This window comes from Salmo salar, chromosome ssa18 (assembly GCF_905237065.1).
Source record: "Salmo salar chromosome ssa18, Ssal_v3.1, whole genome shotgun sequence".
Taxonomy (NCBI): domain Eukaryota; kingdom Metazoa; phylum Chordata; class Actinopteri; order Salmoniformes; family Salmonidae; genus Salmo; species Salmo salar.
The window spans coordinates 39,902,591-39,919,151 of NC_059459.1; the positions used below are offsets into that span (position 1 = coordinate 39,902,591).

Genomic DNA, 16,561 nt, shown 5'->3' on the forward strand with positions numbered 1-16,561 from the left:
AATGCTGCAGAAATGTGTTGGTACCCTTCCCAAGATCTATGCCTCGACACAATCCTGTCTCGGAGCTCTACAGACAATTCCTTCGACCTCATGGCTTGGTTTTTGCTCTGACATGCACTGTCAACTGTGGGACCTTATATAGACAGGTGTGTGCCTTTCCAAATCATGTCCAATCAATTGAATTTACCACAGATGAACTCCAATCAAGTTGTAGAAACATCAAGGATTATCAATGGAAACAGGATGCACCTGAGCTCAATTTCAAGTCTCATAGCAAAGGGTCTGAATACTTGTGCAACCATTTCTAAAACTGTTTTTACTTAGTCATTATGGGGTATTGTGTGTATATTGATGAGGGATTTTGATGATTGATGAGGCTGTAACGTAACAAAATGTAGAAAAAGTCAAGGGGTCTGAATACTTTCTGAATGCACTGTAACCATGTAAATGTAATAAAACGATATACAATACAATCTATAGCAGGGGCTCACAAACGTTTTCACTCAGGCCCTGCCTTCCAGTATTGGGGAACATTCTGCGTGCACCACGTCCATTTCTATGGAGGGGGGGTCCAATGATCTATGGAATGGCTGCCAGTCCACCCATTATGTCATCATTGACTTGAATGGGGAGGCCACTTCTATGTATTTGCTCTGACTGCTGTGTTCTAAGGTTCTAGTTCTTTGCTCTGACTGCTGTGTTCTAAGGTTCTAGTTCTTTGCTCTGACTGCTGTGTTCTAAGGTTCTAGTTCTTTGCTCTGACTGCTGTGTTCTCTAAGGTTCTAAAGACAAATAAGGAAAACAGTCAGGTAGCATCATGGATTACTTTATTATATTTGCAGCTGGTGGTGGTGGCAAAATGCACTTTGATCAATTGGGTTTATTTGGACACCTGTGCTATGTTCAGAAAAATCAATGGATGGATAATATACGACTTATTTCATCCCTCGTGCCTCAGACTGCATTCACTGTGACCTTGTTGGCTTTAAGTGAGAGGTTAAGGAAGTTCTAAGATGGTAGAGGGGAAGAGAAGAGGGTAGAGAGGGGAAGAAAAGGGTAGAGAGGAAGAGAAGAGGGTAGAGAGGGGAAGAGAAGAGGGTAGAGAGGAGAAGAGAAGAGGGTAGAGAGGGGAATGAAGGGGGTAGAGAGGGAAAGGAAGAGTGCAGTAGTCCATAGCTTATTCCCATCACAGTAACAGTACTACTGGCATCTAGCATTCATCCTCAGAACAGAAGAAAGGCATCTAGCATTCACCCCTCAGGACAGAAGAAAGGTCTCCACTGTCTTTAAGCTCCTGTAAAAACACAGAAAACATGTCAATACAGGTCTGATCTTCATACCAGCTGATACATGAAGAAATAACAGCCTACTGGACCTGTCATGCAAGTCTTGTTCCAACAGGACCCAGAAACAAATATTCTATTGATGCACAATAACTATGAATAGATACACAGAGAGAACTGTCTCATGAAACTAACTATGAATAGATACCTAGAGAACTCCTGTCTAATGAAACTAACTATGAATAGATACACAGAGAACTGTCTCATGAAACTAACTATGAATAGATAAACAGAGAACTCCTGTCTAATGAAACTCAGTGACAACACAATGCAGTCCTTAAAAGAACAGTGATTGACAGGTGATCTATTAAAACTGAGCTCCAGCTGATATCAATCACTAGCCACTGCTGGGCAATACGCTGCTTTAAACCCACGCGGACTACAGGCCTAGTTTATGCAAAGCAAGGCTCTTGGTGAAATAAGTAGGTATATCTAACAGAGGATTACTGTTAGACACACCCTGGGGACTTTAACCTCCCTAGCATGGTTTAATGTAGTTCACTAAGAAACCTTGGTATTTACATCACACCAATCTTTTCCTCTGTGCTTTTTACTACCGACGATGACCCCCTCCATGCCGCCTGTCTGACTGTACATGGATGAGGACATTTAGCAGGCTAAGCTAACAGAACACGGTGCTTTAGTGACACCTGGTGTAGAGTCTGTGGTACTGCTGTTGGCTCTGTCCGTCTATGACACTGTGACATGCCAAGCTGATCCTATAAAGGGTCAGTTTCCACAGACACAGATTCAGCCTAGTTTAGGACTAAAAAGCTATTTTAAACAGAGAATCTCCATTGTGAATGGTTTATAGACATATTAAGACTAGTCCAGGACTAAGTGGAGGTAATAAGTGCAATTATGGTCTGAGGTGTAAAACAAAAATCACTTCTCACTTTCACAATGTCCAGCCCGCCAATGAGTTCCCCCTTGACGTATAGCTGAGGGTACGTTGGCCAGTTTGAGTATGTCTTCAGCCCCTGTCTAACCTGGAAATTGGAAGATAAATGAAGAAAACATTTGTTGACATGTAGAAAAACATCTTTAGGTTTCACCAACATAGTTTTTTTTTGGGGGGGGGGGAACAAAGCTTCAAGGGACTTTTGTCACAAGGATCAGACATCTAAAATTACAATATACAATCTGCTTTTCTGAAAATCACTGCTGATAAAAAATAAAAAATACTTCACTTAAAATAATCTAAAGCAAATGTCAGACAGATACAGCCTCTTTTACCTCCTCATCTTCCAGGATATCAAAGGTGCTATATTCCACTCTGCAAACAGAAAACACAGGCAGGATGTTAACCAACACATCATATTATAAACACAGTTAACCAACACATCATATTATAAACACAGTTAACCAACACATCATATTATAAACACAGTTAACCAACACATCATATTATAAACACAGGCAGGATATTAATCAACACATCATATTATAAACACAGTTAACCAACACATCATATTATAAACACAGGCAGGATATTAACCAACACATCATATTATAAACACAGGCAGGATATTAATCAACACATCATATTATAAACACAGGCAGGATATTAATCAACACATCATATTATAAACACAGTTAACCAACACATATTATAAACACAGGCAGGATATTAATCAACACATCATATTATAAACACAGTTAACCAACACATCATATTATAAACACAGGCAGGATATTAACCAACACATCATATTATAAACACAGGCAGGATGTTAACCAACACATATTATAAACACAGTTAACCAACACATCATATTATAAACACAGGCAGGATATTAACCAACACATCATATTATAAACACAGGCAGGATGTTAACCAACACATCATATTATAAACACAGGCAGGATGTTAACCAACACATCATATTATAAACACAGGCAGGATATTAACCAACACATCATATTATAAACACAGGCAGGATGTTAACCAACACATCATATTATAAACACAGTTAACCAACACATCATATTATAAACACAGGCAGGATATTAACCAACACATCATATTATAAACACAGGCAGGATATTAACCAACACATCATATTATAAACACAGGCAGGATATTAACCAACACATCATATTATAAACACAGGCAGGATGTTAACCAACACATCATATTATAAACACAGGCAGGATATTAACCAACACATCATATTATAAACACAGGCAGGATATTAACCAACACATCATATTATAAACACAGGCAGGATATTAACCAACACATCATATTATAAACACAGGCAGGATGTTAACCAACACATCATATTATAAACACAGTTAACCAACACATCATATTATAAACACAGGCAGGATATTAACCAACACATCATATTATAAACACAGGCAGGATATTAACCAACACATCATATTATAAACACAGGCAGGATATTAACCAACACATCATATTATAAACACAGGCAGGATGTTAACCAACACATCATATTATAAACACAGGCAGGATATTAACCAACACATCATATTATAAACACAGGCAGGATATTAACCAACACATCATATTATAAACACAGGCAGGATATTAACCAACACATCATATTATAAACACAGGCAGGATATTAACCAACACATCATATTATAAACACAGTTAACCAACACATCATATTATAAACAACCTTTTCTCTGTCTCCATGCATTCCCTTTAGATCTCTACTCCCCTGCATGCAGTGAACACTAAGGAATATCCCACTGGAGTTAACATGTGATTGAAATGTATCTGAATCGATATGAATAATTAACACTAAATATAACATGAAGTCATCTTTTCTAAATAACACCACTTTCATGTTGTTGTTGATTTATCTCACCCTGCGCTATTCATTATCATGATATAGTGGTGTTCTCTCACCCTGCGCTGTTCATTATCATGATATAGTGGTGTTCTCTCACCCTGCGCTGTTCATTATCATGATATAGTGGTGTTCTCTCACCCTGCGCTATTCATTATCATGATATAGTGGTGTTCTCTCACCCTGCGCTGTTCATTATCATGATATAGTGGTGTTCTCTCACCCTGCGCTGTTCATTATCATGATATAGTGGTGTTCTCTCACCCTGCGCTGTTCATTATCATGATATAGTGGTGTTCTCTCACCCTGCGCTGTTCATTATCATGATATAGTGGTGTTCTCTCACCCTGCGCTGTTCATTATCATGATATAGTGGTGTTCTCTCACCCTGCGCTGTTCATTTACATGATATAGTGGTGTTCTCTCACCCTGCGCTGTTCATTATCATGATATAGTGGTGTTCTCTCACCCTGCGCTGTTCATTATCATGATATAGTGGTGTTCTCTCACCCTGCGCTGTTCATTATCATGATATAGTGGTGTTCTCTCACCCTGCGCTGTTCATTATCATGATATAGTGGTGTTCTCTCACCCTGCGCTGTTCATTATCATGATATAGTGGTGTTCTCTCACCCTGCGCTGTTCATTATCATGATATAGTGGTGTTACCTTACCCTGCGCTGTTCATTATCATGATACAGTGGTGTTACCTTACCCTGAACTGTTCATTATCATGATATAGTGGTGTTACCTTACCCTGCGCTGTTCATTATCATGATATAGTGGTGTTACCTTACCCTGCGCTGTTCATTATCATGATACAGTGGTGTTACCTTACCCTGAGCTGTTCATTATCATGATACAGTGGTGTTACCTTACCCTGAGCTGTTCAGTATCATGATACAGTGGTGTTACCTTACCCTGAGCTGTTCAGTATCATGATACAGTGGTGTTCTCACCATGCGCTGTTCATTAGCTCCAGTATCATGATATAGTGGTGTTATCTTACCCCGCACTGTTCATTATCTCCAGTATCTGACGACTGAATCCACATTTGGCTTGCTACAGACACAGGAAGAAAAGCAGGCTTTAGATATAAAACAGATTACTTGAGATCCTGACATGGGTCTGATTAACAAAGAACATACACTTTATAATAAACAAATTAACTCATTTCAGATCCTTCAACAGGTAAGTCCACACAAACCATTTTATTGCAGGACAAAATCACAGGAAGCAATGATTCTGGTCTTCAATTTTTTATTTTTTTAAGACAAAGACCATTTCAAATAGCTAATATAAAAAACCCCGAGCTGACAAGGTAAAAATCTGTCGTTCTGCCCCTGAACAAGGCAGTTAACCCACTGTTCCTAGGCCGTCATAGTAAATAAGAACTTGTTCTTAACTGACTTGCCCTAGTTAAATAAAGAATACAAATTAAAATAAATAAAAAGTACTACTCTGAAGCAGGATGAGTTGGGACTTCTTCACTCCAGAATGAATAGCACCAAACTAAAGCTTTCATTGAGCAAGTTTCAACTCCTATTGGTTTCACAGGACCCACTTCTAAATTGTCTTTTAAGAAATGGAGGGAAAACTAATAAAGATCCATATCTAAAATAAAAAACCCAGTGAGTGAAAAGGGAGAGATGGGATTCACAGGGGACTAGGTTTAAACTACTCTGAAGATATCTGTTCATCTGTGAGCAGCAGCAATCAATAGGTGTATGAAGAAGTAGGAGGGTAGAAGAACCGTGTGTGTGTGTGTGTGTGTGTGTGTGTGTGTGTGTGTGTGTGTGTGTGTGTGTGTGTGTGTGTGTGTGTGTGCTGGGGGAGGGGGGGGGAAAATCGCACTGCTCTGTGAGAAGAACATTATTGATTTTAGATTAGCCTCAATTCTGTTGAAATGTATGCAATACCCATTGTCCTTATCTACTAGATTGGCAGAGTATATAGGCCAACTGTTACCTCTTGAAGTTATATAGGCCAAAAACAAGCCTCAGTTTATTGTCCATGTATGTTATGCATAGTATTTATTTACGATTAGCTGCAATTATATTCAAGTCCTTTTCTATTACATTTTTTTTTTTTTTGTAATCTTTATTTAACATGGCAAGTCAGTTAAGAACAAATTCTTATTTACAATGATGGCCTACCAGGGAACTGCCTCATTCAGGGGCAGAATGACAGATTTTTACCTTGTCAGCTCGGGGATTCGATCTTGCAACCTTTCGGTTACAAGTCCAACGCTCTAACCACTAGGCTACCTGCCGCCCCCATTCTATTCCATTAATTAAGTACACAGACCAAACAAACACACAGGTTTATTGCCCTGTTATGATCGAGTGACACCTACGTACCTCTTTATTGCCCTGTTATGATATAGTGACACCTACGTACGTCTTTATTGCCCTGTTATGATATAGTGACACCTACGTACCTCTTTATTGCCCTGTTATGATATAGTGACACCTACGTACCTCTTTATTGCCCTGTTATGATATAGTGACACCTACGTACCTCTTTATTGCCCTGTTATGATATAGTGACACCTACGTACCTCTTTATTGCCCTGTTATGATATAGTGACACCTACGTACCTCTTTATTGCCCTGTTATGATATAGTGACACCTACGTAACCTCTTTATTGCCCTGTTATGATATAGTGACATCTACGTACCTCTTTATTGCCCTGTTATGATTGAGTGACACCTACGTACCTCTTTATTGCCCTGTTATGATTGAGTGACACCTACGTACCTCTTTATTGCCCTGTTATGATTGAGTGACACCTACGTACCTCTTTATTGCCCTTCATGAATAGCATGACTGGACTCCTGTTGATGGTCGACTTCAACCTGGAGGTTATAAGGACAGTCCATAAGTCACACAATACAACCTGCCATCTTCCACGTGTGTGTGTGTGTGTGTGTGTGTGTGTGTGTGTGTGTGTGTGTGTGTGTGTGTGTGTGTGTGTGTATAAAGGTGAGTTTTACCTGTGCTCCAGTGTGACAGCCTTGGGACAGGTATTCTCCAGCTCTCCAGATTCAGCTAGTTCCTACAACAGGTATCAACACTGAGATGGGTCACTGGATCACTGCAGAGGCCCTTTGTTCTACTGTACCTACACACTAACACACACACCTACAGTCTGAATCACACTAACACACACACCTACAGTCTGAATCACACTAACACACACACCTACAGTCTCAATCACACTAACACACACCTACAGTCTCAATCACACTAACACACACACCGACAATCTCAATCACACTAACACACACACACACACACCTACAGTCTGAATCACACTAACACACATACACCTACAGTCTGAATCACACTAACACACATACACCTACAGTCTGAATCACACTAACACACACCTACAGTCTCAATCACACTAACACACACCTACAGTCTCAATCACACTAACACACACACCTACAGTCTCAATCACACTAACACACACACCTACAGTCTCAATCACACTAACACACACACCTACAGTCTCAATCACACTAACACACATACACCTACAGTCTCAATCACACAAAAACACACACACACCTACAGTCAATCACACAAAAACACACACACACCTACAGTCAATCACACAAAAACACACACACACCTACAGTCAATCACACAAAAACACACACACACCTACAGTCAGAATCACACAAAAACACACACCTACAGTCTCAATCACACTAAAACACATACCAACAGTCTGAATCACACTAACACACACACCTACAGTCTGAATCACACTAACACACATACCAACAGTCTCAATCACACTAACACACACACCTACAGTCTGAATCACACTAACACACACCTACAGTCTCAATCACACTAACACACACACCGACAATCTCAATCACACTAACACACACACACACACACCTACAGTCTGAATCACACTAACACACATACACCTACAGTCTCAATCACACTAACACACACACCTACAGTCTCAATCACACTAACACACATGCCAACAGTCTCAATCACACTAACACACATACCAACAGTCTCAATCACACTAACACACACACCTACAGTCTCAATCACACTAACACACATACTAACAGTCTCAATCACACTAACACACATACCAACAGTCTGAATCACACTAACACACATACCTACAGTCTCAATCACACTAACACACATACCTACAGTCTGAATCACACTAACACACATACACCTACAGTCTCAATCACACTAACACACATACCAACAGTCTCAATCACACTAACACACATACCTACAGTCTGAATCACACTAACACACATACACCTACAGTCTCAATCACACTAACACACATACCAACAGTCTCAATCACACTAACACACATACACTACCGTTCAAAAGTTTGTGGTCACTTAATAATGTCCTTGTTTTTTAAAGAAAAGCTCATTTTTTGTCCATTAAAATAACATCAAATTGATCAGAAATACAGTGTAGACATTGTTAATGTTGTAAATGACTATTGTAGCAGGAAACGGCAGATTTTTTTATGGAATATCTACATAGGCGTACAGAGGCCCATTATCAGCAACCATCACTCCTGTGTTCCAATGGCACATTGTGTTAGTTAATCCAAGTTTATCATCTTAAAAGGATAATTGATCATTAACCTGTTGGGGCTAGGGGGCAGTATTTTCACGGCTGGATAAAAAAACGTACCCGATTTAATCTGGTTACTAATCCTACCCAGTAACTAGAATATGCATATACTTATTATATATGGATAGAAAACACCCTAAAGTGTCTAAAACTGTTTGAATGGTGTCTGTGAGTATAACAGAACTCATTTGGCAGGCAAAACCCTGAGACATTTTCTGACAGGAAGTGGATACCTGATGTGTTGAATTACCTTTAAGCCTATGCCATTGAAACACACAGGGGTTGATTAATGTTTTGGCACTTCCTATTGCTTCCACTAGATGTCACCAGCCTTTACAAAGTGTTTTGAGTCTTTTACTGTGAGATCTGACCGAACAAGAGCCATGGAACGGTGATGGCCGATTAGACTCTGGCGCGAGTTCATGTTGGGTACCCTCGTTCCAATACGTTATAAAAGAGAATGCATTCGTCCACCTTGAATATTATTCATGTTCTGGTTAAAAAAGGCACTAATGATTTATGCTATACAACGTTTGACATGTTTGAACGAACGTAAATATATTTTTTCCCCTCGTTCATGACGAGAAGTCCGGCTGGCTTAGATCATGTGCTAACAACACGGATCTTTTTGGATATAAATGATGAGCTTTTTTGAACAAAACTACATTCGTTATGGACCTGGGATTCCGGGAAGTGACATCTGATGAAGAGAATCAAAGGTAATGGATTATTTACATAGTATTTTCGATTTTAGATCTCTCCAACATGGCCGTTTGTCTGTATAGCAAAGCATATTTTTCTGGGCGCAGTGCTCAGATTATTGCAAAGTGTGATTTCCCAGTAAGGTTCTTTTTAAATCTGGCAAGTTGATTGCGTTCAAGAGATGTAAATCTATAATTCTTTAAATGACAATATAATATTTTACCAATGTTTTCTAATTTTAATTATTTAATTTGTGGTGCTGACTTGACTGCCGGTTATTGGAGGGAAACGATTTCCTCAACATCAATGCCATAGTAAAACGCTGTTTTTGGATATAAATATGAACTTGATAGAACTAAAAATGCATGCATTGTCTAACATAATGTCCTAGGAGTGTCATCTGATGGAGATTGTAAAGGGTTAGTGCATCATTTTAGCTGGTTTTATGGTTTTGGTGACCCTGTCTTTGAATTGACAAAACATTCCACACAGCTATTGTCAATGTACTCTCCTAACATAATCTAACTTTATGCTTTCGCCGTAAAACCTTTTTGAAATCGGACAACGTGGTTAGATTAAGGAGATGTTTATCTTTCAAAGGGTGTAAGATAGTTGTATGTTTGAAAAATTTGAATTTTGACATTTATTTGGTTTCAAATTTGCCGCTCTTGAAATGCACCTGCTGTTGATAGGGTGCACCACGGGTGGCACGCTAGCGTCCCACATAGCCCCAAGAAGTTAAAAAACCCTTTTGCAATTATGTTAGCACAGCTGAAAACTTGTTCTGATTAAAGAAGCAATAAAACTGGCCTTCTTTAGACTAGTTGAGTATCTGGAGCATCAGCATTTGTGGGTTCGATTACAGGCTCATACATTTCTTCTGAAACTCGTCAGTCTATTCTTGTTCTGAGAAATGAAGGCTATTCAATGCGAGAAATTGCCAAGAAACTGAAGATCTCGTACAACGCTGTGTACTACTCCCTTCACAGAACAGCACAAACTGGCTCTAACCAGAATAGAAAGAGGAGTGGGAGGCCCCGGTGCACAACTGAGCAAGAGGACAAGTACATCAGAGTGTCTAGTTTGAGAAACAGACGCCTCACAAGTCCTCAAGCTTCATTAAATAGTACCCGCAAAACGCCAGTCTCAACGTCAACAGTGAAGAGGCGACTCCGGGATGCTGGCCTTCTAGGCAGAACGCCAGTCTCAACGTCAACAGTGAAGAGGCGACTCCGGGATGCTGGCCTAATGTCTATAGACTCGTTACAACTTCAACTCGCTACAAGTGGTTTTGTCCGTCTGTGACCACGAGAAAGTGGTCTTGTCAATTCTACGAAATAGTTTTGTAATTTTCCCTGTGGAGCACGTTAAATCCACCTGAGACCATCACAGTGAGATGAAAGTGTTATTGTTGCGTCCGCTGGAGTCTCCCCTTTCATATGCGCCATTACAAAGCACAGCTATGAGGTTCACAGACACAGGAAATCCTTCCTTTGTCTGGATAGGCCAGAAAATGTCACTTGTCGCTCCCCATGCAAATGGACGATTTCCTGTGTCTGTGAACCTCACAGCTGCGCTTGTAATAGTGCATATGAAAATCGGGACAACCAGCGCCTTTAGGGAGTGTAAAGCAATTGATGTTGCAGCGTTCACAGAGCCCACTGTACACAGAAATATCGGTCGGAACCAGTCCAGAACTGCTCAGTCCCGCCAATTTATTTTAATTTTTTTTACAAATCGAATGATTCCCTTCGCCATTGTAGTAGTTGGGATTCGGTTTGATTGTGGTGAATCAAATCCTGGGAATTAAAATAATATTTTGTGAGTAGCGAACAGTAATAGGAAAACATTTTAGTAGCTTCCCTTTTTGGATTATGTTGCTGTAAAACTTGTTTGGTAGATACTTCAGGTTGATCTGGGCACGTATTTAAATGGGACACTGCAATTTAATAGCTGCTAGTCAGCCTGCAGTGAACACATCTAAAAGGTAAGAAAAAATATGACTCAAGTACATTTCCTGAAGACAATGTGATTTGATTTGATTTGTACTTGCGTCAGCTGTCTAAATATATTTGCATGCTAGATTGTGTTAAATGTAGAATTCAAGCTGAATAGAAGCTGAAGCAGATCAACACAGTAAAGACAGTGCCTGATTACTTTAATAGAATGCTATACATAGAACATCCCATTATGAAGAGTGACAGATCAATGCCCTCTAACTTGGCTGGGACATGCTTTCAATAGTGCTATCTATCCAACTGCTGAAACCAATGTAGTTCATTAGGAGGGTATCCTGACCAGGACTCAAACCCTGGTCTCTGTCATTCCAAAACCATTACACCAAAAGGCTCAAATCTCTAGGTGAGGTCTCTAGGTGTTATACCAAGGTTATTTAGTATTTTTACAAGGGTTCCATTTTTCATTTTGTTGTTGTCCATGTTTGTTTTGTTTTCGCTCGCCTCAGTTCTCTGGAAAAGAGAAATGTGTAGGGCTAAATGTGTGTTTAACATTACTCACCTTGACAATGTCCAGTCCCCCAACGAGTTCTCCGTTAACGTAAACCTGAGGGTAGGTGGGCCAGTTGGAGAAGGTCTTCAGCCCCCCTCTCACTTCCTCGTCTGACAGGATGTCAAAACTGCTGAACTGGATAGCGTGGTCCTTGAAAAGCGCCACTATCTGACGGCTGAAACCTGGGTGATGGGGAGAACAGTGTGTTTGTAACCTGGTATAAGACAGGTACATGGCTGTTATACTGGATAGCATGGTACTTCAATAGAACTACAATCTGACGGCTGAAACCCTGAAGAGAAATCGACGGGTTGTTAGTTAAATGTTATTGTATGTTAACAGGAACAACAGTCAGGATATTAAATCAGGTTGTTAGTTAAATGTTATTGTATGTTAACAGGAACAACAGTCAGGATATTAAATCAGGTTGTTAGTTAAATGTTATTGTATGTTAACAGGAACAACAGTCAGGATATTAAATCAGGTTGTTAGTTAAATGTTATTGTATGTTAACAGGAACAACAGTCAGGATATTAAATCAGGTTGTTAGTTAAATGTTATTGTATGTTAACAGGAACAACAGTCAGGATATTAAATCAGGTTGTTAGTTAAATGTTATTGTATGTTAACAGGAACAACAGTCAGGATATTAAATCAGGTTGTTAGTTAAATGTTATTGTATGTTAACAGGAACAACAGTCAGGATATTAAATCAGGTTGTTAGTTAAATGTTATTGTATGTTAACAGGAACAACAGTCAGGATATTAAATCAGGTTGTTAGTTAAATGTTATTGTATGTTAACAGGAACAACAGTCAGGATATTAAATCAGGTTGTTAGTTAAATGTTATTGTATGTTAACAGGAACAACAGTCAGGATATTAAATCAGGTTGTTAGTTAAATGTTATTGTATGTTAACAGGAACAACAGTCAGGATATTAAATCAGGACATAATTGCAGATGAGTTTGGTCAGCAGCATGTTTGTTACCCTCATATTATAGGGGACATTTGGAAACAAATGAACAAGACATGAAGTTAAAAGGTAAAATAAAGATGGTCCCAAACCCTAGCCTGGTATCATCACATTCATTAAGTAATATGTGTAACACTGATAAGTGTATGTGTGTGTATAATATATATATATTCATTTTTATTTTATCAGTGTTACACATATTACTTCAAATGAATGTCATATATATACAGACACACTCACAGAGCATTGGGAAAGTATTCAGACCCCTTGTCTTTTTCCACGTTGTTATGTTACAGCCTTATTCTAAAATGGATGTGTTATACACAATACCCCATAATTACAAAGCGAAAACAAGTATTTGATTTTGAAAATGTATTAAAAAAAAGGTCAACTGACATTATTTACCTAAGTTTTCAGACCCTTTGCTATGAGACTCAAAATTGCGCTCAAATGCATCCTGTTTCTATTGATCATCCTTGAGATGTTTCTACAACTTGACTGGAATCCACCTGTGGTAAATTCATTTGATTGGACATGATTTGGAAAGGCACACACCTGTCTATATAAGGTCTCACAGTTGACAGTGCATGTCAGAGCAAAAACCAAGCCATGAGGTCGAAGGAATTGTCAGTAGAGCTCCAAGACACGATCGTGTCGAGGCAAAGATCTGGAGAAGGGTATCAACACATTTCTGCAGCATTGAAGATCCCAAAGAACACAGTGGCCTCCATCATTCTTAAATGGAAGAAGTTTGGAACCACCAAGACTCTTCCTAGAGCTGGGTGCCCGGGCCAAACTGAGCAATCAGGGGAGAAGGGCCTTGGTCAGGGAGGTGACCAAGAACCTGATGGTTACTCTGACAGCGCTCCAGAGTTCTTCTTTGGAGATGGGAGAACCTTCCAGAAGGACAACCATCTCTGCAGCACTCCACCAATCAGGCCTTTATAGGAGAGTGGCCAGACGGAAGCCACTCCTCAGTAAAAGGCACATGACAGCCTGCTTGGAGTTTGCAAAAAGGCACCTAAAGGACTCTCAGACCATGAGAAACCAGATTCTCTGGTCTGATGAAACCAAGATTTAACTATTTGGCCTGAAAGCCAAGCATCACGTCTGGAGGAAACCTGGCACCATCCCTACGGTGAAGCATGGTGGTGGCAGCATCATGCTGTGGGGATGTTTTTCAGCTGCAGGGAATGGGAGGCTAGTCAGGATCAAGGGAAAGATGAACATAGCAAAGTACAGGAAGATCCTTCATAAAAAAACTTTTCCAGAGCGCTCAGGACCTCAGACTGGGGCGAAGGTTCACTTTCCAACAGGACAATGACCCTAGGCACACAGCCAAGACAACACAGAAATAGCTTCGGGACAAGTCTCTAAATGTTCTTGAGTGACCCAGCCAGAGCACGGACTTGAACCCGATCGAACATCTCTGGAAAGACCTGAATGTAGCAGTGCAGCAACGCTCCCCATCCAACCTGAGAGAGCTTGAGGGGATCTGCAGAGAAGAATGGGAGTAACTCCCCAAATACAGGTGTGCCAAGCTTGTAGCATCATACCCAAGAAGACTTGAGGCTGTAATTGCTGCCAAAAGTTATTCAACAAAGTACTGAGAAAAGGGTCTGAATACTTATGTAAATGTGATATTTCAGTTTATTAAAAAATAATTGTAAACTGTTTTTGCTTTGTCATTATGGGGTATTGTGTGTAGATTGATGAGGAAATGAGAAGACATTTTTTTTGTCAATTTTAGAATAAGGCTGTACAAAATGTGGAAAAAGTCAAGGGGTCTGAATACTTTCCAAATGCAGTGTATCTATTGTAACAGCTCTTTTTCTATCTTACTACTGACATGGGTCCACATTGGCATGGACAGGATCACTGTTAAATATGAGGCAGGTTATGCATTATGTCCTTGATACTTGGGTGTGAGTCAGTGTTTGAGAAGAGACTGTGATAGAGGGGAATAGAGAGATGGAAACGAGAGAGGGGGAGGGAGAGAGCGAGCGAGAGAGAGAGAAAGAGAGGGGAGAGCGAGTGAACGACAGCAAGAGAGGAGAAAGAGGGAGAGAGGAAAACGAGGAAGAGAAGAGAAAGAGGGAGAGGGAGAGGAGCGCGAGAGATTAAGAAAGAAAGAGAGAGCGAGTGAAAGACAGCAAGAGAGAGGAGAAAGCGAGGGAGAGAGGGAGAGGAGAGCGAGCAAGAAAGCGAGAGGCAGAGAAAAAGAGAAGGAAACAGAAAGAGGGAACAGGAGTGGGAGGAGGGGAGCCGTGATATGTTGCCTGCATGTAGAGCCTGCAGTGAAACTCTCATTCTGATACTTCATTCATTCATGTGGGAATTCATTATAAAACAGCTAGAGGCCACTAACTAATGGTTATTCAGCTACATGCCACTATATTAACTTGTTTCTACTACACCAGGCCCAGCTGCTTTCTCTGGCTAGAGGCTCTCTATCCTAGACCCAGACACGCACGATTGATTGGCGAGGGGTTGTTCCCCCTCTCTCCTTTTCCTAAAGGGTCAGGGGGATCGCGCACCGCAGACAGACGATACAGCTCCAGGAAAAAGGAACATAAAAAGCTGATTTCTTATTTCAAGGAAAGTTAGGTTATTATGCACACACACACACACACAAACACACAGAAAGAGCGTGTAATGTGTTAGGAACATGTGTTTTACATGGTGTATGAGTGTGTAACCTTTAAATTCAGGTCTAGAGGGCTTCTTTAAACAACTAGCGAGGTCGTAGTCACAGCCTCACGCGGTTTGGTGGAGATTAGATTCAACTAGAGTTCACAAACACTACAACTTGGCTTCTTTAAAGATGAAAAATATTTAGAGATACATTTCAGGATGAGGTGAAAAGTAACACTTACAGGTTTAGATTTGAAAAACTAAAATGTAACGTTTGACGTTCGGCAAACTGCCTTGAACCTAATACTGATGCTTCTAATCAGCGGCGTGGTTGGGAGTGGAACCTCAACCCTGTACAGTGTAATGTCCTCCTCCACCAGCAGGCCTGCCTCTCCTCCTCCTCCACCACCACCACCACCACCACCAGACCTGCCCCTCCTTCTTCACCACCACCAGGCCTCCTCCTCCACCACCACCAGGCCTCCTCCTCCACCACCAGGCCTCCTCCTCCACCAGGCCTGCCTCTCCTCCTCCTCCACCACCACCACCCAGCCTGCCTCTCCTCCTCCTCCACCACCACCCAGCCTGCCTCTCCTCCTCCTCCACCAGGCCTGCCTCTCCTCCTCCACCACCACCAGGCCTGCCTCTCCTCCTCCACCACCACCACCACCAGGCCTGCCTCTCCTCCTCCACCACCACCACCACCAGGCCTGCCTCTCCTCCTCCACCACCACCACCAGGCCTGCCTCTCCTCCTCCACCACCACCACCAGGCCTGCCTCTCCTCCTCCTCCACCACCACCAGGCCTGCCTCTCCTCCTCCTCCACCCCCACAGGCCTGCCTCTCCTCCTCCACCACCACCACCACCACCAGGCCTGCCTCTCCTCCTCCACCACCACCACCACCACCAGGCCTGCCTCTCCTCCTCC

The 16,561-nt window shown here is 41.0% G+C and overlaps 1 protein-coding gene across 3 annotated transcripts in view; it reads right to left on the bottom strand.

Annotated features, from left to right (window-relative positions):
* Nucleotides 1-810: 810 nt before the first annotated feature.
* The window catches only part of LOC106592187 (glutaredoxin 3), a 32,515-nt gene continuing 16,764 nt past the window's right edge, over nt 811-16,561 (bottom strand). For all 3 annotated transcript variants that reach the window (XM_045701117.1, XM_045701116.1, XM_045701118.1), the window contains 7 exons: nt 12,033-12,205; nt 7,166-7,227; nt 6,970-7,027; nt 5,178-5,230; nt 2,580-2,619; nt 2,240-2,332; nt 811-1,294 (listed from right to left, as the gene is read on the bottom strand). In XM_045701117.1, coding sequence (XP_045557073.1) covers nt 1,244-1,294; nt 2,240-2,332; nt 2,580-2,619; nt 5,178-5,230; nt 6,970-7,027; nt 7,166-7,227; nt 12,033-12,205 — 530 coding nt within the window. In that variant the 3' untranslated portion in view covers nt 811-1,243. The remainder of the gene's footprint in view (nt 1,295-2,239; nt 2,333-2,579; nt 2,620-5,177; nt 5,231-6,969; nt 7,028-7,165; nt 7,228-12,032; nt 12,206-16,561) is intronic.